This window comes from Balearica regulorum, chromosome 7, assembly GCF_011004875.1.
Source record: "Balearica regulorum gibbericeps isolate bBalReg1 chromosome 7, bBalReg1.pri, whole genome shotgun sequence".
Taxonomy (NCBI): Eukaryota; Metazoa; Chordata; class Aves; order Gruiformes; family Gruidae; genus Balearica; species Balearica regulorum.
The window spans coordinates 33017744-33045003 of NC_046190.1; the positions used below are offsets into that span (position 1 = coordinate 33017744).

Consider the following 27260-nt stretch of genomic DNA (forward strand, 5'->3'; position numbering starts at 1 on the left):
CCGACATACAAAACATTGTTAAGAGACCAGTAAGATACTGTTCTCTATGACTACCACGGGTATGACAAAAAATAGGGTTAATCTGCAGCAAAGAAATTTTAAACTGAATATCAGGAGAAGAAACATCATAACAAAGGACAGTGAACTACTGAAGCTGGAGGACTATAGAACCTCTTATTTTTAGTGACTATGAAGAAATTAAACATATTTCAGGATTGGCTTGACTACATTTTATCCTGCTGTAATGCAAATGGATGGACTACCAACTCTCTGAGGTCCTTTGCTGACATACCTTTCTGTGACAACCAACAGACTTCAGCTTTTCACACTGCAATTCTTGACATTTCACCTCTAGCATTGACCATATGCAGCATTTTATCAGCTCAGGACTCAAAACCCCACCGTTGTATAGATAGATCTGTTCAGCAGAAGCAGGTGCTTACATGTATTCTGGGACTGTAGCTTTAGATTTGTGAGATGTGGTGCTGTTTTGGAACTGAAATCTTTTGGTATGTGCTGCACTCATTTTCATTATAAGAATGTAATTAGGCACAAAATGGGGAAGTAAATTAAAAAGGATATGAAATTTTATGTCTTGGTCTTGAAAATTAAACAACAAATATTTATACTAGACAATCTCATACACAAGGATTCCTTTCAGTTACAGATTTATTTGTAAATTTTTACAATACGCATTCAAACATTACTACTATTGCATTTACATCAAGTCTATGCAGTACTGTTAAGAAGCATCACAACTACAGCGATGACTCATAAGTAAATTAATAGCACCACTAAACTCAAACTACAGATATTGGAGAATAGGCAGGAGCTTGGAGGTATTATTAAAGCCCCCCATTTTTTCCTCTATGAAAGAACAGAAAGCATAACATTATATCTCTGTTTCATATTCCAAATAATTTAATATAATTCAAAGAAAATCATCTTATGACACTTAAAAGCAAAGCATAAGCAACAGAAAAAGCAAAACAGGACTATTAAAGAGAAGCCCGTGTGATTACAATGTTTTGGCCTTCAGAAAATGAAGTGCAGAAACAAGTTTTTGCTTTGATATGTAAGAATTTAGGCTGACTCCTGCTATTAAGCACCCTCATTGAAGTCAGCCTGAATTTTGCCACTGGCTTCAACTGGAGCAGGAATAAGCCTATTATCAGCCGTTACAGCAGGCTGTATTCTTCAGCTAACAATACACTTCCACATTTAAAGATAAAGGAAATCTGTTAAGTGACCTACCCAGAATGGATGGGACTTGAAACAAGGTTAACATTGTCCAAGGTGTCTGCAGCCCAGCTATAGTGTCTGAGAGAATCAGAATCAAACTCCCTTTGAAACGTCAGGTGCTTAAAAACATAATAGAAAAAGATAAATTAAAATCTGAAATTAACGTGAAACACACTTGTCTTAAATACAAGCTTGTTAATATAATTCTATTAAATTGAGATCTGGCCCCTTTCCACATAACAGTGCTGATATCGCAGGTGTCAAATTACCAGCGATCTCATAACAGAAACAAGGAATCTACAGACAAATTAATCTTACGTATCTTCAAACATTCTTTTTGCTCGCTTTTCCCACTTCCTACAGTTACAACTATGTCTTTCTCCAATCTTTAATTACATGTGCAAGGTAAAAAAGATTGAAAAAATATTACCATTTGTACTGCACTCATACAGCATATAGACAGGCAGCATAATATTCCCCCACAGAAAACGCCATTGGATAGATCCTTTTTCAAGCAGAACCTGTGAATAACTTCACTGAGAGTTTAATTGAAGCTGTGAATGCATGACCAAGCTCCCGATGGGAGGAGGGTTTAGTTTGTCTTTATACCCATACAACCAGCATGAATGCTGTTTTCGGGAGTGCCACTGTCCCTACTCAGCTCTACAGAAATAGCTTTAACCCTGTGAAGCGCTGGCATGGTGCTACAATTAACTGCCCCATCTGACAGACATTGAGGCGTAATTTGTTTCTCGCTGCCCATGGACATGTGCATGCACACTCACGCATCCTGTGCTCTGCAACAAGGTCTCACACTACAAATCCTCTTATCTCTAGACCAAAGCCATTCTAGTAAAATTTTTTTGTTTGTTTGTTTTTTCCTTAGGAAATTAAACAAATGAAATCTTCAAATACTGTATGCTCATATTTCCAGGGTGATATGAAAGCTTCTAAACAGTTTAAGAAGCACCGTGAGAAATTACATCGATAAAAGTAAGTCAAGAACCTGTCATGCAATACACACAGACTATTCTTCACCCAAGATGGTGTTAAAGACGTCAGTGTTTCCTGCAAGTACGCTGTTTTCTCCTTACAGGCAAATCCATCTAGAGAGAGCAGAGTCTGTTAAGACTAAAACCTCATGGGCTGTTTTCAAATCAAATTCTGTGGGTTCAAGTCAAACCTGAGCCAAGCACACACTTCTACATAGGGAAGTTTATTATTTCCACCTGGGTTGTTTTTTTTTTTTTTTAATGTACTGGCACATAGAGGTAGTGCAAATTAATTATTTTGAAGGGAAAAATCAGTATTAGTATTAAATCTGACAAAGTTAGTCATAAACACAAAAAAACATTTCTGTGGAGAAGCTCCCACAAGATAAGCAAGCAGATAGGGCTCTGTTGTTAGCCAGAACCTGCAACCCTCCCATCAGTCCGGAGTTTCCAAAAAACTTCTCTCTTTAGACATTTCTTTTATTTCAAATGAGCATCCCAAGTTTCCTTCCAAAAGCCACTGACATTACAATTTACTGCCAATCGATAGAACTATCTGCAGGGTGCAGCTTTGCTTTGTCTTCTGTCCAGCTCTGTGGCATAGGGCTCGATGCCTCCTCCTTTTGCTACCTTAACTCTTTTATTAGGATCTTTCATTAAACTTTTGGCTTTAAGATATGTACTTGAGGCCTGATGGTTCAAGCACAAACAACAATAAAATGCAAACTTGCATATGCTAAACACCATACTACACCATCAGAGATAAAAAATAAAATGAATGCCATTAAAACAATGACAATTAAGCCATAGCAGTGGCTTTAATTAGCACCATTTTGAAAATGTATTATAATTTAATGAAGACAGTTTTCTAAGTCTTTCCAATAGAACACTAGAGATTCTCCTACATTTGCCTGAAGAGTCCACAGTTTAAGCAGGAAAGCCTTCATTGTGGATTTCTGCTATTCCGAGTGATCTAACTTCGTAAGAGCTCATACTGAGTACATTATTTCTTTTGATACCAAGCAGTGTAAGATCCAGACAGTTTGTCTCAGAAGTTGTAAAAAATTGAGATAAACAAAAATAAATTTATTCCTTTGCTCAGTGATTAACATTACCATCAAAAATAGGACAAAACAAAGAAATAGAAGAAATGTATTAAAAAGAACAACACAATTTAACGTTTGTCATTCAAACATCTGCTAAGCCATAACAGTGTCACTGCACTGGTGAGGTCCAGGCATGCACCAGGACACATACATCAACAAATAAACGTCAGATCATGTTTGCTACAACAGAAGAAAAATGCTGAAGTTCCTTCAGCAGTGTGATACAGAAAAGTCAAAGTAGGGCCGCATAATTTCCAAGGAAATACCAACATTTTCAATCTATGGTACATAGAGGTGCTACTACGCTCACCAAATTGCCGTAGGTTTGCTTACACACATACATAGGGTTCCTTGGCCTATTCCTTCGTCCTGAGATACTGTCTATCAGGTGACTATATTTTTGATGCATTCCTTTCTGACAAAGTGCACTCAAACAGATCTTTTGGACATATTCACAGCCTGCAAAAGCACAAAGCCTGCAGCCAATAATTTTGGCAGAGAAACAGAGTAGGAAAAGCTAATAGCCGGACACATGCATCTTACAGGCAGCACACATCTGTTGATCTCATTTTGTCAGTCTGTTGAGGTGCTGGATTTTCCAGGCAGGCAAAAAAATCTTCCTGTGTAAGTTGCAATATAAGCAGACCAGAAGATGGTACATCATCAGTGACATCAAATCACAGGATTCATCCTGTGTTTGGTCAGGTCCCAGTGTTCTCTCCCTGGACCAAGGGACATTAAATATGCATTGCTAAAGGGTGTGGCATCATTAGATGCAAATGCACACGTAAAAATACTGATGGTTCTGCTGGCAAGGATCCTGCTGGTTGCATAACTGAATATCCAGGCTGTGTAATATCACAGTTCAGCAAACAGAAGGATTTATGCTTCCTCCCAGATGAATTTATCCAGACAGAAAAGATGCAGCAAGCTGCTATATAACGGACAGCCTGATTCATCCTGCCTTTGGCTGATTAAATTCAGAGGCTGATGTAAATTATTCCATGGAGAAAGCGTTCAGATTTGGTCTGAGTTGCTGCATCCATGGTAACGCACCAGGACACAGAAATTTTAACTTTGCTCCAGCCAGGTTATGAGGCACAGTACGGCCTGGACTCAGACCTCCCTGTTCAAGTGGGTCATCAATAAACCCCTGAATGCAAACAATGGAGAATATCACAACTTCTCATGGAATTATTAGAAACTCTTCTGTAATAGCCAACGTGTCATGCTGGCAGTCAGGTTCCGTAAAGACTGGTTTCAAATTTTCTTCATCTGACTCTTTTTAGACTCCCAAGTCTCCCAGTGATCTTGGGGAGAGGTGGCGATGGGATCTTTTATTTTAACCTGATCAAGAGGTTGACAAATGCCCCCTTACTCTTTCATATACTTATATTTGTGATAAAATTAATTCCCTTTACTCTCAGACTTTGCTGGTGCCATGATAGGTCTGAGCTTTACAAAAGAAGAGAAACAGGATAGGCAATGGCTCACTCCTTCGAAGTAGTATGATACCCCAAAACACCCTTAACTCCTACCAGTTTCCAGATGGATTTTTAGGATATTGGTTTTGACCCAATTGCTCCTGTGAATTCCATAGTTGGAACACAAGGTGGGTTTTTTCCCCTGCTTCTACTGCCATAGCAGACATTATCTAGAAGCCCAGTAATGTACAGAGGGAGGGATGGGAAGAAGAGAGGCAGAAGTGGGAAGAAGAGAGGGAGGGGTATTCTCCATCTCCCAAATGCACTTCTCCTGCTTCAGCCAAAGAGCTGTAAAGCTTACCATCATAGATCTGGGCTGAAGAATATGGGAATTCCAAAGGATGAATATATTTTTTGTCAGGACTTGGAGGTTTGCAGAAGCCATAGCAGAAAATTTTAGCTGTGCTCCCTTTTTTATGAAGATATTTTGTTGTTTTACTGTCATTTGTTTTTCAGGGGATCATAGTTTTACTAACCCCTCAAGACAGGACTGACATTTTTTTCCACTACCACTTTCACCATTCCTGATCCTCTCCTGGACTTGAGAAACTTGAAGTTTGTCTAGAGGATTAAGATTAGAATAACATTTACAACTGGACTGTCACCCAGGCCTCCAGCCTGGCTTCATTTTACTTGACAAATTTGGACCAGTTCTGAACTGCAATAATTGCACAATCATTGCTGGGCAAAAACTGGAATCACAAAAATATGACAACTATAAATGCAACAAAACCAGCCTACACTACTGCTCACCACTACAAGGTTTTCATATTTGTTGTCCTCTCAGCTCAAGAGCCAGCACTGCAAGAGATCCTCCCGAAAGCAGAGAGGTCCATGACCACTCATAGAGAATATGCAGTTTGCCCTACAGCTCCTGTGCATGATGTGGTGTCGCTGCAACACCTCCATGTACAGATAAGTACTTCTTATTTTTCTAGTGGAATTTCATAATACAAAACAGGTTAATGGTGCACACTTTGAACAATGTTCTTTAGGAGCTATTCAGCGTAGTGCTGGGTTTAAGTCTTGTTATGTGATCAAATGCACCCTAGCTGATAAATCAATGCTGTCTACTTTGACAGTAGTCACAAAACAATGTAATATGTTCTCAGACTGAAGAGCCTTCCTCTCCTCTGAAATTTCCATCATATCAAGAAGACTTCATGAAGGCTTAGGAGTAGGAAGCATCAGAGTAACTTTAGGTTCTCAGCCCTGAAATATCTTGTTCCCAGGACAAGTAGGTGCAGGCTTTACTGTCTGACTTCAAAACAAACAAAAGCAACAAAATTACTGGTATGAAACTCTCTCAGAAACTCTCCCTAGCTGGCTGTTGCAAATCAAGGTTATTGGAGGTTTACAGTTTTTCACTGTTCTAAAGACAGAATCCAATTTCTGCCATTGTCACAATGCTACCAAAACCGGGTGCAAAAGCTGCAGTAAACCCAGGTAATTTATACTACGCTAGAATTTACGGACTAATACAATCAAGGTTTAAAATGCATGAGTCCTGCTCTGTGGACCCTGTCCCCCATGGAAGTATCCTCTGAGATCCATAACCCCCTGCGCAGGAATGCTTGCCGCTGCTGAGAGTTACCTCTGAAAACAGCACAGAAAACCTCTGCTTCATTACAATCCACCTTATGCTCTTCCAGGATATAAACCACAGTTCCACTCCACAGTCCTTTAATTCCCAAATAAAGATTTCTATGTGAATTTTCATTCAGCTTCCTAGCAGATGTCTGGCTTCTGCGTATCAAGAAACTCTTGAGTTAGATTTGAAAATCTGAAGCAAGTCTACCAAGCAAAATGCTGAGGAATTCACAAACAAAGCATACGGTATCCTATCATCTCCAGCATTAGCTTTTAGAAATACTTTCCCATGCTATAATCAGGTCAAAAGATTCTGCTTTTGTTGTATTAGTCATTGCACAAATGTTTGGAAGATACATAAACTGGTTAGTGCATAATAGCTTAACCTTTACCAGGCCAAATTCTTCCCAAGGATGGAAAAACAAGGGCAGCAGTTGGAGTCCCCTCCATGTGGACAGAATAAGTGAACATAATCCCCGGGCTATACAGTACAGACCAAGGTTGCTTAGTGTAAAATACATTGCTCCCAGCTTATCAAAACACTCTAAGGATACACGTAACGCTAAGCTCACAGATGCTCCCATTGACTTCAATGGACAACCCCGTTCTCAGAAACGTAACTGGCCCCTTAAAGACTCTTTTGGTTTGGGACCCCATCACCCTGCCTCTTGCAGGATCCAAACCACAATGTGGTAAACTGACAATTTCTTTCTCTCAGCAACTTTCTTCTCCCTTTTCTATAGTTAAGAGAGTAGCGATAATCTCTGCGAGCACGGCTGAGTGCTGCAGGCTGCCATCCCCTAGAAATATGAAGCACGAATACCTGGCGGCAGAGACGCAGCACGTACCTGATCTTTTGCTGGTACCAGCAGTTCTTCAATCATCATGCTGTCTCGGGCATAAGAACTTCTGTTCAGCGTGTAGGACCTATCCGAACTGAAGGAGCGGAGGCTGTTGTATTTACCATTTATCATAGAAAGTGCAGATGACAATGAGATGAACAAAAAATAAAAATAAAAAAATTAATACATGCAACTTCCAGGGATAGCATAAGATGGCAAAATATACATAATCTGTGAAATAAATACAAGGGAAAAATGGAATAAGTAGTATTTAACTGTAATTAAACATCCCCTTCCCTACAATATACATAAGCAAAATCACAACAGATGTTTACTGCTTTGGCAGTAATGCCGCGGCTTTAGAATAAATCCAGAAAAGTGTATTCAAGTATTTAGATGAACTTTGATAAATGTCTTCACGCCCTAATCCTAAAAGGAGACCCATGAGGGCAGGTCTCAGGGGAGCTGTGGGTAAGTTACAGCGCCTGCCCATATGGCTCAGATTGCTGAAGCAGGTTTAACTAAGAGCAAGTTTTATGTGTTGCCGTTCTCTTTGTGGTTGAACCACTTTTGACTTTGTTATAAACACCCTAGTTATTCACTTAGAAAAAAGGATAGTAATTTTGAAATGAAAGAAGAAAGAAAAGAAATTTGCTTATTGATGATTAAATACAGGTTCCAATGCTTTGGGGATTATTTTGTGCATATTAGACTATTTAGAAGTAACTACGATCACTCTGAATGTGTTGCAATTAAATCAACGTAGGAGTGTGTTACACTTAACCCTGGAAGATACATTATGGTATGTGCTAAAAACATGCTGCAGGCCTAGACATGCTTGCTACGTGACAAAAAATAAAGTAGTAAAAAACGTGAATTAATAAAAAGCAACATCCAACACCATATTACACTTTTGAATTAGCAACACTTTTCAGACTCGAAACTCTACAACTTGTTTCATGCATTTTATTGTTGTTAATCGAACTTTTCTGGTCCCTTAGCACACGGGCCTCCTTGTGCTGGAAGCAGAACTGGGATTTTAATTACACACTGTAGGCATATGTTAAGCAGACTTTTACATGATAAAGGGCATAAAGAAATCAAGTTATATTTGCTATAACAGAGGGATATTCTCTAAGGCTGAGCCCACCCCCAACCCCCCAAAATAAAAGCACATCACTTTCCAATGCTGAATAAAATGAAGATGAGCAATGGCAGCAGCAGAAAGATGTAACACGATGCCATGCCTTCTTACCTGACTTTTGGACTAAAGCAATTTACAGTGGAAAAGAAACAGGAGAAATAGAAAGCAAAGAATCAGACAGGAAAAGCAAGATGTTATGGCTGGATGACTTATATATTTCATGTGTTTACTTCTTAATGTTACACTCAGAATCAGCAATAAGATACATCCACAGAATACTTTTGCTAAATAAAATACTTCATAGGAAAAACACTGTATTTGTCTCCTCTGAGCATAACATGTGTAATGTAAAAAATGAGTTACGCAGCAACAGATAGTAATGGCACTGCTAAATCAGAAGCATGGGAATATTGGATTTCTCTCAAAGAAAAGAAAACACAAGGTTGAACCCTCAGATCTACCTAACAGATCTTGACTGTGAAATTCTGCTCTCCCACTCACACAGTGAGAATTTAGACATGTGAGGGAAGAGTTCTGTAATGAGTAAAATGTGTCCTGTAAATCAGCGCCCAGCTCTGTACACAAAGCGCACTCCCTCTCCACCATCACTGCAGTGCTTCAGACCCGACTGCATCTGATAGTGCTGTATGATGACCTCGCTCACGCCAACTTCTGCTTAAAAGCAGCAGGTCAGCTTTGTTAATTAACTTTACAAAGACTTAAGATTCTCCCTTCAGATCTGTTTTGCTGATTTTCTAGCTAATGGACTATTTAAAGGCATTCTGGCATTCCTCGTGAATGTATTATCACATAGATACTTATTAACTTACCTAAAAATTGTAAGCGAAGCAAAAGATGGCTGGGCACTACTAAAGAGCAAATTTGCACTGCACGCTTGCATCTCTAATGCGACCATAACAAACAAGACTGAAGGGCAGACATCTAAGCTTTACCTTATGGGAGTCGCCAGTTGCTGTTAGACAATGAACTCACTTTTTAAAACAGATCTTTAAACTACAGCATAGGAAAAAGTCCTCAGGGCTCCAGCTTATGAGGTTTAATTATTAGCTTCAGTACGATTCAACTGTCAGTAAATACATTGCAAATCCGCAACTACGGAAGTAATCTCTGCTCATACAGCTTTAATTGTTTTGAGCAACACATATTGCAGGCTTTAGCACGATTCAAAAATGAAATCTAAAATGGTGATCTAGAAACACCTGAGTTGAAATCAACATTAGTCAGAATATATTAAGTTTACAATATTTTATCAGGTTCACACAAACTTTGGCCTGTTTTCTGTAACATGTAATCCGCTCCCTGTCAAGTGAAACCCTGCACCAAATTTAGGTTACACTTGATTTTTTATTTTTGGGAGTATTTTTCTTTAATATTGGCTATCTCTGTGGGATTACTCACTAGCACCTTTAAAGAAATAAAAGCACCAAAATAGCAAAATGATTGTCATTCAGTTTTTTCTGGCATTTACATTCTTTGGCTAAATTAGCCCATTAAGGAACACTCGAGTGTAAGTATCAATCTGACCAGCAGTAGTGAAAAGAAACCTGGATTTGCCGGCTGTTCTAGATCAGTTTCTAGACCGGTTGCAATCTGCTACCAAAGAGGTGCCTTGGAGATGTTCAGAGCGTGAGCAGATACCAGAAAAAGTGAACAGTTAGTTTTCTGTGTCATTGCCATAAGAAGCCAACATGAATAAAGAATATGAAATAAAACTGCAATGAACATATGCTTTAAAAGCGTAGTATTCTTATAACACAGAAGTACACCCCCTCCTTCTTCATTTTGAAATAGACTCCAGCTTTGGGTGAAAGAGCGTGCTTGCTTTGTAAAAACTGGTCACTGTGGTGACACGCAAACCCGAGAAACAGCAAATACAATACCTGGCAGAGCGGGCTCCCAGGCTAAAGCCCATGTATCCTTCAGCAGGCAAAGAATCATCTCCCAATTCTTTCAGATCCTGGGGTCCGAGGTACTTGTCCGTATCACCTGTCATTGCATCCTCACCTGCCAGTACAAGAGCCAGGCTGAAATCAGAAGCTGCTCGTATTGTAAATGTTTGTGTGCTTAGTAAGTCATAACGCCCTTCTCTGCTCGCCAACAAGGAATCAATCGCGTCACCCCCACTTTCCCTAAGGCTCTTTCCATGTAGTACGTCAATTATCCACCCTCTGAACAGGCCTGAGAAAATAATTTTATTGGGGGTAAACGTAAGAAGCAAAACTCCACCTTGACGTAAATCCAATAAAGTTACACGAGGGATGACTTTTGCCCAATCGTTTAAGCAAGCTAAAGGGTTCATCGGTACTTTGCACCATTGCACTCACTTTTGCTTTCCTTACCAAAACGCCCGAGTTCACAAACTAAAGTTAGGTTGTTCTGTATGCAAAAAACCTCCCAAAACTTGACTGCGGGAGACAGCCTGTTTGCCCATCAGCACTGAGAAGCGCAGCAAGCTTGAATGGACGCTGAGTAAAAGAAGAGGCCCGCCTTCCACCTTAGGTATTTCTCAATAACTTGCAAGTTTGAACGTAAGAGGAATTTTTTTTTTTTTCTTTTTCTAATGAACTGCTTCAAAGTCGCCAGTTGATCTTCTGAAGGTAAGAACTTCACGAAGCCTCATCTCTGCAGAGCTAGCGGGGGCGAGCGCAGGGCTGCGGCACAGCCCCCCGCGCAGAACAAAGCCTGGCGCCGAACAACCGCTCCCGCCCGCCGGGTCCGGCAGCCACAGCCCACGGAAGCCACAGGGCTGACCCATCGGAAAACGCCAGACCTGTGCCATACGCGGACACGATCATTAGTTTTTTTCAGAAAACAAAAAAAAAAAAAAACCAAACCACAAAAACACAACCCAAAAACAACAACAATGAAAGGAAGGAAAGTTTAATCTTCGGAGAGGAGGGCAGATGCCGCAAAGGGTTAACGGAGCAGCTCGCTCTCGCTGGGAGCATTTGCATACCATTACATCATGCAGCCCGACATTCCTGCATTGACAGAGCAAGTCCAAAATATGCCTTTTGCGGTTCTAGGATTTTTCCCCCCCCGTTCCCTCAGCAACACAGAACAGGGAGAGCTCCCCGTAAGCTCCTTACTTGCCGACATTCACGCTCTCCTCCTTTGTTGTGAACGTATTTTAGGTGTGTAAAAGTTGCACAACAGAGAAGTTTAACAGGAGTTCTCGAAGGTAAGTGACTCCGCAACCCCAGCTTTACGTTTCCCACTTTCATTCAAGGAGTTTAGAGTAGTTTCCATTCACTGAACTCCGGAAACCGCGGACGAACTCTGGTTTTAAACTAACAATCAATTCTAAAAATACCCCTTCAGCTACTGCTTTGCGAACGGCAAACAAACAGAGCAACTTTCTCCTCCAGCCCAGCAACAACCAGTATTTTAAGTAACAGTTCAAAAGCTAACATGTTCATAATATACCAGAAAGCATTCAGAAAACCAGAAACAGAAACATTATATATTAAGTTAAACTTTAAAAAGTCTTACTGTTTTGGAAAGCCATTTTCACCAGTCTGGTCTATAAGAATTTTTTCCCTGATGTTTCCAAGAATTCCTATTAGTCCTATTAGTCCTTAAGCAGTGATTTAGAGTTAATCTCCAAACCAGCACAAGCAAACTAATCCCTGTGGGTCATATTCGCTTTCCACACAACAACTGAGATCTTCTTAACATCTTGATCTCTTCGTATGTATTTTAGGACATGTGCATCTTTGTCCTCTCAACTCAGATCAAAGTTCTTTGCAAATATGAAACAAAACGAAAAATAATGACTACGGTTTAAAGCAAAAAATAAAAATCCCCTTTTAATCACTCCGCAGACATCCCTTTAAAGCTTCTGCTGATTGGATTACAGCCTCCCTTGGCAAGCCTCTTGAATGGTGACATAAATGCAGGCACTCCAGTTATTTGTATGTAAATAGGGGTGCTGCGAGGGTGTAGTTTTTCTGTAACTCGATACCGGGGCTGAGCAGGGAGCGCGGGGCTGCCGGGCTGCGGGGAAGGGCGCTGCGCTCCGCCCGCCCTCGCCGGGGCTGGGGCCGGGCGCCTCCCCCCGCGCCCCGCTCGCCCCCGGCCATCGCCGGCCGCTCAGGCGCCGCGGTCAGGAGCTGCCCCGTCCCCCGGGGGCACGGGCGGGAGTTGAGCCCCAGCTGCTCCGTGGGTGCCCACGGCGGGGTCTGGGTGCTTGCACCCGCTGCCTCTCCGCGCCCGGCGAGGGGTGGTTGTGTCCGGAGAGAAAACGTAGGAGCTTGAGAAAAACGGACTGCACCTTGGGAGGTGATGAAGTGGCCCAGAAGTGGCCAACTTTAAGCAGCTACTGACTGGGCCAGTAAATCTGGAAATTTATGCCCTTACCACACCTGAAGACGAGCGCTGCGCCACTCTAAGGAACAGACGCGCATTTTCTTGAGGAGCGTCATTTGTCAAAGGTGGAGAATGATAAAAAGCTATTCCAGTTGAGCTGCAAAATACATTAGATGTTATCCTGCTCTGCAGCTAATCCAGCCAGAGCAGGATTACTCTGATGAAATGCTCTCATCAAAGGAAAAGCTGCATCTAGGAGTGGTAATTTCAAAGAATTCCAGACATTGTTTTGTGATCGTGGGAGGCTGGAGCAAAATGGGTGGTGCACGTTTCAGCAATCCCGCTCTGTTTAATTAGGTGCTACAGCCTAATCCTCTGCCTTTCAGGTAACGTGCAGAGTGTTTGCTCACAGCACACTGTATTCCTGCAGAGAGGTCCCATGGAAAAGCGAAGACAAAATTCATCTCAACACAAACAACAGAGAAACATCCAAGAAGTGAGGCACCAATGCAAAACACCAAAGAAAGAATACTGCATTGCTTTGCTGCAATTGCCATCCTTCCCTTCATAATACCTCATGTGTTGAAGAAAGATGATGTTCCTGTTAACACTGGGCAAACATAACTATCACAAGTATAGGAAACCATCAAAATTCAGTAGGCAGCAGGTCAAAGCAAAGGCCCATCAGTTCTAGTATACCCTGTCTCTGACAGCAGCCACACTTCAGAGAAGAATATAAGAACATGAAACAGTGGAAGTCCTCCGGGACATTCTTCTAGCTGGCAGGGATTTAAGCACGTATTTTCTAAACCTGCAAGAGGTTTGTATAGTCACAAACAGGTATTTTTTTTTTTCCCCTTTTCAGGTTCTCCCAGGTACACTTTGAACTCATGTAAATTTTTTGTGGTCCCCACACCAAGGACGTGTGCAAGGAGCCACACAATTCAACTACCCGTTGCAGGAAGAGCAGCCCTTTTAAGCTGAATCTGCCTTTTGCTGGTTTCACTGATGCCCCTTGTTCTTGGACTTCTGGATAGGCAGCAAGCATTACTGCTCACTTTGCCAATCACTATTTTGTATGTTCTAGCCTATCCCTCACACAGAGTTTTTTTTCTGGGATAGACAGTCCTACTCTCTTTACTCTTTTCTCCCCAAGAAGCTTTTCCATACCTCTCATCCATTTTGTCACCTTTCCCCATGTTTTCCCCATTTTTTCTGGTCCCTCAGCATGTCTCCCACAGCTGGGAACTGCAGGAGTGCAGGGTAGGTGCTCTTTAGAAGCCAGTGAGAGATACAGACTCTCTGGCAGTAGGAGAGAAGGCATCATGTAGCTTGGGAAAAGTCCCAAACAAAATTTAATCATAGCCAGGGATCCAAATGGGCACTTGTAATGACTTTGCTAAAGATCCCTGAAGTTTTTGCCACTCCCTCGTCACAGCTTGTCCAGAGCTGCCTGATGGCACAAGAGGTACAGCCACAGGGAAGAGCAGGATGCTTCTAGTTGTAGCCAAGTTTTTGGTTTCACACAAGTATGGAGAAAAGCCAATACCAAACCGCCAAAGCTTTTATGAATCTGTAAAATTTTATGGAGACAAAGAAACTCAGAAAACTCCGATCATAAAAATATAATAAATCAACCCCTCCTAAAATGATCAGTAACAGACTTTGATGCATGAGGATGCCCTGAGCTGTCTTAAATGCACTTAAACTGCTGTACCTCAGCACCTACTCAGGGATCAGGCAGTGTGCACTCATGTCCTGTTAGGACATCTGTGTAATCTGCCAGGAATTGATTAGCATGATACTTACTCCTACTGAGAGAGGAATCTCCATTAAATGGGTTTAAAACAGTGTCCTTATTTACACCCAACAGTTATCTACTGAAGGCCAAATAAAAAAAAAAAAGCTCAACAATAAGTGTTTCTTGACAACGACTGTCTAAATGCTGAACACCTGAACCGTTCTTTGGTTTGGATTTTTTCCCCCCTTCGCTGCTCACATAGTCTCACCCTACTTTGTATCAACTTCCAATGCTTGCTGTCCGTTCACCTCTAGGACAGCAGCGGCAGCTTTTGCGGGGGGCTGTTGTGACCCAGCTCATTGCTGGGTGAGGGCAGTTGTAGCAGGGCTCCAGCTTCCAGCACCAGATTAAAGCTCTTGCACCGGCTCAGAGGGATGCTCCAAGGCTGAGCAGGCAACCGCAGAGGAGGGGGTTCCCTCCAGGAACAGCTCGGGCTGTGCTTTAGCCTGGCTGATTCCTGGCTCCCCACCAGCCCCACAGCTGCAGGTCGCTCCGTTGGGGCTCTCAGCTGCAGAGGGCATGGGGTGCGAGCTCATATCTGGAGATGGTAGGAGGAAAGACCCAATTCTTGCAGTCTCAGGTTTCACATTTATAAGATTGCAATTTTTTTTTTTTTTTGAGGAAAAAAAAAGCAGAGCACACATTCAGTGTGCATCAGAATTGCTCTAAATTCTTCTACAAACTTTCTGCTACGTACGAAGATGAGCCTTCATTTTTTTCCCCACAAAATCATGTTCACATCTTTCAAAAAAAACCTCATTTTTTTGGTGGTGTAGCAGTTTCCCAGCACTTAACCTCATTTTGGCAGATTTGCCAGAGAGTAGTGTAGGAAAAGGTGGAAAAGATCTCTCCTCTCACCTAGTCTGACTCCAATCCAAACTGTCCTTGGCAGGGAAGAGAAATTACACAATTTCCATGTAAATACTTATTTAGCGGGCACAGCAAGACATAAGCACAAGGAAACAGTTTCCTGACATTTGTCTCTGAGACTCTACTGTCTAGGCCTTCAATTTCTCTTATGAGAGAAACCTTGAGGATTGTGACATGTTGAGAAATCATTAAACAAGTTTCTCTCACTGAAGAGTTTTAGCTGGCGACATGAACATTAGCCAAGTGAGGGAGAGCTCAGATTTGGGTGGTAAATTTGTGCCCTCTCACTTGGAAATCAGCTCCCTGGCTATGAGATTTGTCAGCGTGCCTTACCATCTTGAACATATTTATTTCGACTGGCGTTAAGTGGATGCATTGTATATCAATACCCTGTCAACACTGAGGAGCTGTGGGGATGGGCATCGGTATATTGTCTTTACAGATGTGCAAGACAGGAAAGAGAGACAGGCCAGTAGTTATTACCTCAGAGCCTGTAATTCATCGCATGCCTTGAACACTGGAATGCTTCAGCATAGATTAATAAAATACATATTATTTGATTTGAGAGCTCCCTTTCAGAGTTAGGTTTGAAAATGACCCAGTTTATATATAAACCAGTCTCTTAGCTCCCCTAGTAACAACACGGGTGCAGAATACAGTCTCTAGGCAAGGAATCGATTGTATTACCTGTGTTCTTAAGTTTTGGGTTGTTTTGTTTTTTTTGTTAAACTGAGATTTAGTGACTATAAAAACCTTCCACAGATCTCTCACATCCTTGCAGGCTTTGCATTTGGCCTTAAATGATCCCATACTTTAAAAGACACGTTTTATATCTTTGGTTCTAATATTCAGATTCTGTATAGGAGTGTTTCTCGTCTGTACCTCGCTGCATGCTCTGCAGTGCTCTATTAACTAACACTATTATGCATCAGTGTTCCAGTCAGTTAAAACAATACAGTATTTTGAGCAGTATAATAGCCTAAGAGAGTTATTTGGAAAACACAAGTGTACGGTAAGAACGCTGTTCATTTACAGCAATGGGAACACGGTGACAAACTGAAAACAAACCAAAAGCCTCAATGCATGAATTAAACAAGAGCTGCGCACAATGAACGTAGCTAAATATCTTTTACATCTTACATACTTAAATGCTATAAAAATTAAAAGTAAATATATCACTAAGGATGAAGAAAGAGAGATTAACTAAAGAAACACAAGAGAATTCAACCCAGTCACTTGCTTTCCTACTAGAGCAGAAAAAACTACAGCTCTAATGCAAGTGCATCAGGATGCACAAAAACGCCTTCAGGACACTGTCGTCCTCTTCATCAACTCAAGACTTTCTTGTTTCTGAATGTCACCTGGGAACCTAAACCCGCCATGGCCTCTTGAAACCTGCAGTTCCTGGGGAATCTCGCATGGACTCCCGCACATCCAGACCAGGGGAGGTCTGACCTAACAGGGGATCTTGGTAGAGGGGAGGGAAGCAGTTGCCAAAGGAGTTTTAAATACTTGGGGACCACTGAAGCCATGTCAAACCCACCCAGCACCAAGGAGCGAGCTGGGGAGGGCAGGTTGCTGGTGCCCATAGCTCAGGAGACTTATTTAGAGGCCCTGAACACAGATGGCTTCATTGCCACTCACAGATTTCATGTCACTCTGCAGGATGATACAGATGAAATCTTAGCTACAAGGTACTTCCTTAATACTAACAAACACCAACATCTTGAGTCCAATGCAACACCCACTTTATTCAGGCCAAAAGTAATGTATGTGTGCTTTTACTGAACGTCATAACTGAAATATTATTTAAAAACAAAACAAAAAGACCGCCCTGAAAATACTTCCTTCCAGGCTAAGGGTCCACTATCAATGTAAATCAACCATTTCAGAGCTGAATTCACATCAGAATTTAAAAAAGCAACAACAAAAAGCTCATTCCTTCTTCCACTTTCACGATCAGCTGTTTCTTCCAAAGTGTTTTGATATTTGACCCTTTTGCCCAATATTAAATTTTTCAGCTACAACAATAAAACAATTCTCCACTTTATAAAAGCAGCAGCAAAAGGACTATTCCAGGAAAGCAGAGGTAATTCGATTAAAAAATTGGGATTAAGAAATTCACAAAAAATTAGAGGATTATCAGCAATAGCTCAAAGAATTTTTTAAAGCATTCTTAATTGTAAAGCAGAAATTGTCGTTAGTGGGATAAGAAGAAAATTATCTGAAAGGATTAATTTTCAGACAGACGAAATAAAAGGAAGAGGATTAAGTTAAATATCACTGCAATACAAAAATGCACAAATACCTTCTTCAACATCTGACAAATATTCAGCATCACTGAGTATTTCAGGGGCATTGGCTTTACGAACTGCATGAGTTAAATAAACAAAGTAATTAAATAAAAGCATAGACTATCAACATGTCAATAAAACAATCAATGTAAAACAATAAAGAATGTACAAAGACCATATCCAACTAAGTGTTTGGTGGTTGGGTTTTTTTTAAAACAAACATTTCTTCCAACAACAACAGACTGAAATATAAGCAAGTGGTGTTTTTCAGTTTTTAATACCTTCATCATCAGACATATCAAGAACTTCATTCATGGTTTCAGGTACATTCATTTTGTGCTTTTCTGTAACAGTCTGTCAAAGAAAAAAATAATTTCAGAGTGCAGACAATTTTTCTGAAAATGACAGCTATTTTTAAAATAAAACAATGTAGAAAATACGGCTATTTTAAAAAATAAAAAAATGCAGAAAAAGCATGAGCTGAAAGCCTAGAAGATGATGACATCAAAAGAAGAAACAAATACACTGAAAAGAGTTTCTACTTAAGGTGTTTAATAAGAACTCCAAAAATAGTCATCTAAATTTTGAGCAGGAATCCCTATTTAAACTATACTTTCCGAGGGAAGTATTTCTCCTTTGTCATTAGAAAAACACTGTAATTTGGGAGCAGGCCTCATCTGTGTAAATTTTTTCAGAGGTGCCTCAGCATGAATTGTGTGTTTTTCCCACAAATGAGAACAATTGTAACCACATGGAGGCTAAATGATACCCCTTAAGGAATTTGTGCATGAAAGACACTCAGAAGTAGTTGGTTGATTTTCATCCTGATGCTTATATTGATTCAGACTCAAAGACGAATATAAAACAAAAAACACCCCAAAATCAAAACTAGAAGCAGAAAAAAAAAAGTTATGAATGCCTGAAATTTGTTCCTAGAATACCTGTGTATGACACACACATGCACATTTTACTCTTCAGCAGGGGTACAGCACAGCAAGCACTGGTAAAGTTTTAAGTCACGCAGGAGACCCTGCAGAGTTACCATTCAAGGAGTGCAGTGGAATTAAAAAAAAAAAAAAAAAGAAAGAAAACAAAAAAAGCCCAACAAAAAACACCAACAAAACCAAAAAACAAACCTGACGCCAAAACCCACTCCCATTTTATGGGGTTTTATATTAATTTTCTCCACCATGATGTCTCATCCTTCATATACAAATAGAAATCAGTAACAAGTTCAGGAGGACAAAATAGCTTTTCCATTTTCATTTATTTTAAAATATTTCAGTATTTCTCTGGCCTCATGAATACTCAATTTGGCAGTTCACATTTCTTGGGCTACTGCCATCATTTGATATAGGCAGAAGAGCTCCTGCAAGCTTAAACATCACAAAACTTACAAAAAGCCTGGCACTTACTTCATTTTGTGGGAATTACTTGCACAGCTTTTTAACACATTGCTGTTAAACTAGCAAAATCATATGCCTTTTTTTTTTCCCAGGCACTACTAATTTTTTTAATTTGTGTTTGAATATAAATTATAGTAAAATTAGCTATGTTCATCCCTGGTTTCATTAAATTTACCTTTGGGAGTTGTTTAGCCACAAGCCTCAAAAAAGAAGTCTCAGCAGTCAAACTGAGTTTTTAAGCCCCTCAGTTGTAAACCAGATTTCATGTCTAGACTTCCGAAGTCTGACAGTTACACACTTGTGACTGATAAGCAGTATTTGCTGATTTAAGTGAAAATTATTTCTGAGCTTCTCATGGGAGTAGGTGTTTGGGGCAGTTTAGGCCTTTCAGCATCCAACATTTCTTCTAGCACAGTTCACAGCCTGACCCACTGTCTCTCTACTCTTCTTCATCTACAGAACATAAACGATCGGTAATCTTATGCAGCTTCTTGGTTCTACAAGCTAAGAATGACCTTGTGATATTGGGAGTTCTTAGCATAAAAATGTGGTTTTACTTTTCCTGCAGCTACCAAGTTGTACACTAGGCAATCATTCAAGTTTACGCTACCCTATATAATCTTCTCCATCAAATTTTTCAGGTTGTGGAAAACTATTTTGGAGCCTTTCTAGAGAGAAATGTGTTTCTGAGAAAACCTAGAGAGAAGCTGCAAGAAAAAAATTGTGATTATTTTCTGGCACATTCCTTTATAGTTTATTGTTCTGAAATTTGTCTTTCATGTGGTGGATTTTCTGTAAGCTACTGAATTATAGACCACAGCCAGGAACGTCACAGGAAGAAAAGGCACATGCAGTAGCAGAGCTAAAATCTGCCTGTCATACCAAATGCTCGTTGTATTGCAACCACCTGCTTGCACTGACAGACCACACAAACGGGTGATGACAAAACATGGAACACCCAGTAACTGTTTTCTGTCTCTGATACGCCTAAAAATACATACGTGCACATACTTTTCTTTCTTTTTAATTAGAAAAAAAAGATGCAGAAAGGAAAAAGCAAATTTGGAGCCAATGCTCTGAACTTAGGTTCTTAAGACCCAATTTTGTCCTTACTACTATGGTGGTGCATGGAGGCTCCTCACCTCACAAAACTGTTTTCTTCATAGAGCAATTGGCAAAAAGCTACTGAACAAAAGATCTTTCTGAGAAATATTTTGGATTCTATGAATCACCATTTTTCTGACAGCAGGTAATATTTGACCACTGCTCGTCCTTTTAATGTCTCCCGGTTAGCGCTGCAATAAGCCCATACGCCTTCCTGAGAGGACGGCCTGGAGTTCACGCGTATGTCAGGAACGGATATCTGGGGCGGCAGGAGCTGATGGTGCAGAAGACAGCCTTTCACCATCTTTCGGAATGCACCAGAAACTATGCAATGAGGTGCTCTGAAGTAAATTCCAACCACTTTTTAGATTGGAATAGTTTCTCTTGGGCCAAATACAAGCCATTATACATCAGTCCCTTGGTAAAGCCCCTGACAAGGCAGAAGCAGCTTCTATTTACACAAGTCTGTAGTAATGTCTTTTCAACTACAAATCAGCCCATATTTGTGTCGTTTATGTCCTAAACAACAAGATGTGCGGAAAAACATGGTAGCTATGACCAATCATTTACATTGTCCGTTTTCTGCTCGGTTGGTACTCTTTCTGTACGCATCCTAATAATGTCTACTACCTTAAAAATATATTGCTCATATTTGACTTCATATTCACTTTGTACTGCTAAAAGGAAGTAAGTGGAAATTAAACTGGAATCTCAGTAGTCATGTAACTAAACAAAGCTGAATACACTGGCTCAGGAAAAATTCTTCCATTCGCTACTGAACTAAGTTGTACTTACAATTGTAGTCATGGTCTCTTCTGTCACCACCTTCAATGTGTCAACAACTGAAATGTAGCCAAGGCGCTTAGCGATGGCCAGGGCAGTGTTTCCATTCTAGCAATTGAAACGTTTATAACATTAGCAAGGAAAAGTGTAGAAAGTGATAATTAACTGTAAAAGAATGCACAGTAAAGGCCAAATAAATGTTTGCATGTTGGTGACTGAAATAAATATATTTTGGGTAGTAGGATATGTAACTAGGTTTTTAACCCTTTACAGAAATGGGATGAAAAGATTTTCAGATGTTTGCTGTTCTACTTTTGGAAGAGATGATGGCATAGAGGACACGGGGGCTAGGGGAATAGGCTTCCTCTGCTCTTTTCCTCTCCCACCACACACATTTTTTTCCCACGCTTCCCTTGCTCAAATGCTTTATGCGGGGTGGGACAACTGAGCCAGAGGGGAAAGCGGCGGCCTCGCAGTGGACCCCCCGCACTTACCACAGTGAGCTCGTTGGGCGCCGCGCCGTGCTGGAGCAGGACGTTGATGATGTGGGTGTGCCCCTGCTGCGCAGCCTGGTGCAGCGGCGTGTACCCGTTCTGCAGGCACAGGGAAAGGGAAAGGCTGCAGTGGGCACGGCGCACAAGCCGCCTCCGCTGAACGAGCGAGGCAGAAGCGGAAAACTTACCTTCGTTTTGGCATTAACTTTTGCAGAATGTTGCAGAAGGAAGTTAACAATTTTTATGTTTCCATAGTGGCAGCCAACGTGCAAAGGAGTGTATCCCATCTAGAATGAATGTAAGCAATTAGTAAATATGAATATCCCACACATTCCCTGACAAAAGAGAGAGATAAGAAACAGCAAAAATCCTGTTAAGTTTTATTTCTTTGCCCTATGGGAAAAATCCTCCAGCCTTGGGGAAAAAACCCCACACTTCTCACAAATGGCAATTTGTGAACCTCTCCGAATGCCTTGTATTTCTGTAATCTTCAACATGTGCAATGTTGGCTAAAGATTTGCATTCCTCTCCAATGGTCAGACTATCAAGCATTTGGGGCAGAGCCCACCTTTTTAAATGAATGTGTGTATAATCCTTTGCACAGTGAAGTTTGCATGCTTGGTGCTCCTACAGTGTGAGAATAAACAGATAAGTAAATAAGTAATAACAACGTTCTAAAAACCAGGCTGCTGAGGGCTGCCTGAGCTACGGTGCAATTTGCAGCCCATCCATTCTGACTGAACACCTGGAAGGTAAATCTAAAACAATGCAACTGATTTGCCAGCTCTGCCAGAACAATAAAGTCCTACAGAAACTGGAACACCAGCTGGTGAACTGAGGCTCTAAGACAGAAAGGTCTGATTTTTCATGTGTCTGGCCTTCTATTATGCAAACTGGAAGAACTTGCTTTTTCTTGGCAACTGCAAAGATCAGAAACTTGAATGTATCCTTTTTGTTCCTATTACTTATTTCTCATTACTAGTGGACAGACCAAAAATATTTGTCAACACTGGGACTCCCCCACCGAACGCTCTAAACACAACTAAATGGCTTTTTGTAGTAAAGTATACACGTTTTGGGATTTTTTTCTAAAACCAGTTTGTACAAGAAGAATATCACTTACAAACCTGACAAGATTTTTAAAAACTACTACTGGTTTTTAAAAACTACTCCTGGTGGCACTAGGCTGACTCTGAAGTTGCTCACTTTAAACCCCACATATTAAAAATAATTCAATCAGCATGTTGAGACCTGTTAGTTGTAACAAACACTTTCATCAATAGTTAGCATTTAACATACAATGCAACAAAACAAAGGACCAAAGCTTGCTCTTGCTGCTCTTTTTCTAATCTCTTAGCCTGTGAGAACGCCATTAGCAGTTTTGAAAACGTTGGACTTGAGATGCTTAATGTATTAGAAATTATTTGATATCTTTCTTGAAGTAATTATCTTTTCCTGCCTTATCTTCCCAACAAGACAACACTATCTCTTCCTCCTTAACAAACACGATCAATCTAGAGCCGTGCAACGTACAGTTCAGGAGATGGCTACCTGTAAAAACGGGACACCGTAGCATGGAGAGGGGCCACTTTTCCCCAAACCTCCCCCCCAACTCACACAAATAGCTTGATGGCTTTCCAACAGATGCTTTGGCTCGGCTCACCGAGATGGATTAATGGGCTTTCCCCTCTCTTGAGGTGAGTCATTGGGATTCCTTTCCCCTTTAAAGGTCAGGTTTCATGGGCCCACTTGATGGGCTCTGAGATGCCAGAATTAGCCTCATATTAGCCTGTGTTCACATGGGGCTTCACCATTTTGCAAACAGGATAAAACTACATTGCCAGTGTAATATGTCCTTTTGCTACTCTGTGGGACTTCCAATGCAGTATTGGCCCCACGCTCCATTACCAGTTTTTATGGAAAAATCAATTGCTAGGTTGTAAAAATCATATCTGATATGACGAATGCAAATACACTGAACACATGGTAAAACACACTGCAAACGTGCACTGCTGTTAATCTACAAGAATTCTGCTTTCGCAAAAAGGGTAAGAGGTGAGGCTGAGATCATTAATTTCAGTGGCAGACAAGGTCAGTTACAATACATATAGGGAAACACGGCCATGATGCATGTCTTGGCTGCTGGTAGAGCCCAAAGCAGCCACACGGCCAGAAGGAAAATACATACTTGGGATTGAACAATCTGGAACTAGATCCAAAAGCCAACCCTGTTGCAGCAACAGTGAAAGATGGGCTGATCTTGTATTGACCAGGCTCCTGCTGCTCTCATCAGTGTTTAAAGGTGAAAAAGTGTCTTTGCTTTCCTGCTCTGAGAAGAAAAGCCTGGTACCCAAGAGGCAGAGGCACACAGGGAGTTAAAAGCTGCAGCCTGACATCCATCATTTGTACATCCACGTCAGTGAGGTGTGGCCAGGTTGGACAACTTGGTCAAAAGCACTGAGGAGGTAAGTCCAAAGTCAGTCTGGGGTTCAAGAGCCAGCAGTACACCACATGTTCAAACCATGAGGTCAAAGCTGCTCAGAAGAAAGAAAGAGAAAACCTCAAATGTGAACTATTTCTACTAGAGGGAAGTTTCAAGTGTGCATGGGTTTAGACATACCATTTTCTTTATGTCACTTTGCCTCTGATACTACTTCACACAAGGTTACCTAATTTCAGTTGTATAAACACATGCTAGGAGATAGTAGCTGTGCCAGTTACTTTAAATTAGGGTGTTTATTTTTTCTTCAGTTAATTATATACCCTTTGCCATCTAAAGAAACTACTAGCTTTGACAACCAGGACGAGTTAATCATTGCAAGAAATGGCGCCGGATCCAAATTCCATTGGCATCAGCAGAATGAAACTTTCCGATGACTTGTACGAACATTGGATCAGATGCCAAATGACTGCAAGGAACTTTTCCCGCAGAATAGTTGCACACGGTGGTAAGAGCCTGAGCGCTGGCTAAAATGTAATCATGAACTGAACGCTGGGACCTCATCTTACAGTTACTGTTAGTTCAGGGTTGGCCTAATAGCTTCCTAGCAGTGTCTGGGTCTGAATCTGACCAGGCTTCCTAAGCTGGGCAGAGTCTTGAGTCTTCAGCAGAATGCTAAGCGTACTCACAGCCGTGTACCTCAAACGCAGCTTCTGTGGCCCCTGCTCCTACATGTCCAAACATAAACTCAGATTAAGACATGGCCAAACTATCAAAACATCAGTTTAAAAAAAAAAAAAAAAGCTGTGAAATCTTCTCATACAAGAACTTAATTCCCTTCTCCTTCAAAATACAGGCCTTTTAACATGACCTCCAAGGTCAACAAAAATCACACATCATAAAACCAACTGGGGAGATGAAATCCAAAGTCAAGGGCCACCTGCTAGGAACCCCCTGCTAATAATCCTAAAACATTAAAATCTGGAGAGTATCAGAGAGCCAAGACCTGCTGATCTCAACTTTCCCTTTGAAGTGATTTGTAAAGGCTCCTTTCTCCAGCCGGTAACAATGAATATTGAAGAAAGAGCTACCAAATTCCCAATACTTACTGCAGTACAACATCAATTTCCTTCTACAAATGGTATATACAAAGATTTATGTGTCATACCTTCATAAATGGCTAGAGGAGTAATTATTGATGCTCTTTGTCACTCCTGACCAGCCTGCTGTTTAAATCAGAGACTAAGTGAAAACTTTTCCTCTTTCCCCTCCAAATGCATGGTAGAAATCATGACATTTCCATGGTGACATGGTCACTGTTCTCCCTGCTACAGTTCTTGGTGTCCCAGAGCTGAACCTGAAGGATGCTCCCTCTGAAGTTCTTGGTGCTGCTGGCCTGGTCAGTTATGGCAGCTGGAGGCACGTGCACTGAAAGGCAGCTTCTCTGCTACAGATGTCGCACATGTCCTGGGTAGCGATGTGGGCACCTGCTAGCCTGGTGGCAAAATACCAGTTTCTCGTCTGAATTCCCTGGAGGGACCTGGGAGCTTTCTTTTAAGTTTGCCATACCCTGTGGTCATTTCACGTCATGTCATGTTTGATGAGGCAGTGCCTAATGCAGCGCACAGTCACTGACAGCTGAGTGACAGAGATCTGACACGGCAGGTCACATCTCACTGGGCATGTTAGACCTCATCAGCCACCAAAGGACATCTTTCACGTTTATAGTCAGCAGTGTTTGCAGTGAAGGCATTGGTCAAAATAAAACTAACTGTCAAAATACTCTTTTAGTACCTGAGACCCGGAAAGGATATCCTTTACTTCTCAGCTACAGTACAGATTCCTGCATTCAACTGTTTCTAGCAGAGGAAGGTATAACATTTATATTTATATCCCAGCATCCTTGGGGAAAACAGATATTCTGTTAACTTTTCTGAAACACTCTGACTGGCAGATTCTGCAATTATACAACCAAATTAAGTATAAAAATAGTAATTCTCATGGCTACTTGAGCTTGCTACTTTCATTCTCTATAGAAATGTGTCCAGAAGGCTAAAATATTTTGCTTCAAAAGCTATTAATAATTTAAAAAAAAACCAACCAACAACCAAACCCAGCCCCACAATTATACACATTTCTGCACAGGAGTTTAGGTTCAGTTATATTTACTGGCAAAGCACCAAGGCACTTAGTTCACATCCTAATGTTAAAAAAGTTACTTCCAAGAAAATCAGGGCTTTTATTTGATATAGCTTGAACACACGCATCACCTTCTGGCAGTCAGCTGCCATGCTGCTTCTAGCTGTTTGAAAGAATGAGCAGCAATATGGGAGTTAGCAGCTGGGAAGGGCTTATCAAAAGCCACAAGAGTAAGTGCCCACCCACTCCCAAATAATTAAATCAATTCTTTTCAATTCTAATGAAACACACAAACACAAAGCATCCCTTATTGCCTTTCAATTTTTTGGAGGGAAATTATCACAAGCTTCGTATATCATGTCAGTGACTTACTTTAATATCCTCCACTGGTAATAACCATAAATCTTAACAGCTTGAATTACTGCATCTTTCTAGTCATGCTGACTCACAAGCTGCTCTGGTTTTGTTTTTCTGCTGTAAATGTCAGATAATGAAGCTACAGTATTATTGTTGATAAGGCTAGAAAATGCTCTAGATCCAAAGATCACAAAGGCATCCAGCCTTGATCGAATGAAACAGGCAGACCTACGTGTACATACACACTTCAGTGCTTTGCTGAATCAGGGCCTAACATGTTGCAGTACCTTGCAAAGGTTCATTATTGCACATTATTAGGCTGGAAATTTCCACACAAATGTCTTGATAACAACTGAGCACATACCAAGAGCCAAGAAGAGAGAGATAATGTACCATGAAGACATACTGAAGATTTCTGGATTTGAGTGTTCATTCTGTATGAAAGCAATTCTTCTTGATAGCACTTCCCACCCTCCCTGCCTCCTTCCTATCTCTTTCTGCATCTGAAAGTGAGATATTCCAATGGAAAAATTGGATTGCCGTTATGAACCACTGCAGCACTCAGGCTGGTGTGGGCTCCTGTCAGAACAAGGCAGGCAGACCTGAATAAATCTGAAACAAAATGCCCAGCTCAACCTGCAAAAGAACGTCATGACCTCTCAATCACCATTATCTCCTACCAACACTACGGTTTCAGGAACAAAAGACAGTTTAACACTGGCTTTATTTTCCAGACAGTCATCAGCCCAGGACTTTGAGAACATCAGTTCCCCCAGCAGAGGCCCAACACCAAGTGCAGTGTAGCAACTGTTTGACTAAAATGATCTGCACTGAGATCAAAGC

At 41.0% G+C, this 27260-nt stretch overlaps 1 protein-coding gene across 12 annotated transcripts in view; it reads right to left on the reverse strand.

Moving 5' to 3' along the window:
- The window catches only part of ANK3 (ankyrin 3), a 369687-nt gene that overhangs the window by 63575 nt on the left and 278852 nt on the right, over window positions 1–27260 (reverse strand). For 11 of the 12 annotated variants that reach the window (XM_075758815.1, XM_075758817.1, XM_075758816.1 and 8 more), the window contains 8 exons: window positions 21670–21768; window positions 21482–21580; window positions 21000–21095; window positions 17976–18048; window positions 17709–17771; window positions 10302–10425; window positions 7263–7365; window positions 1255–1361 (listed from right to left, as the gene is read on the reverse strand). In XM_075758815.1, the coding sequence (XP_075614930.1) occupies window positions 1255–1361; window positions 7263–7365; window positions 10302–10425; window positions 17709–17771; window positions 17976–18048; window positions 21000–21095; window positions 21482–21580; window positions 21670–21768 (764 nt within the window). Of the gene's footprint in view, window positions 1–1254; window positions 1362–7262; window positions 7366–10301; window positions 10426–11913; window positions 12307–17708; window positions 17772–17975; window positions 18049–20999; window positions 21096–21481; window positions 21581–21669; window positions 21769–27260 lie in introns of those variants that run through there. The other variant, XM_075758818.1, reaches the window with a different exon arrangement.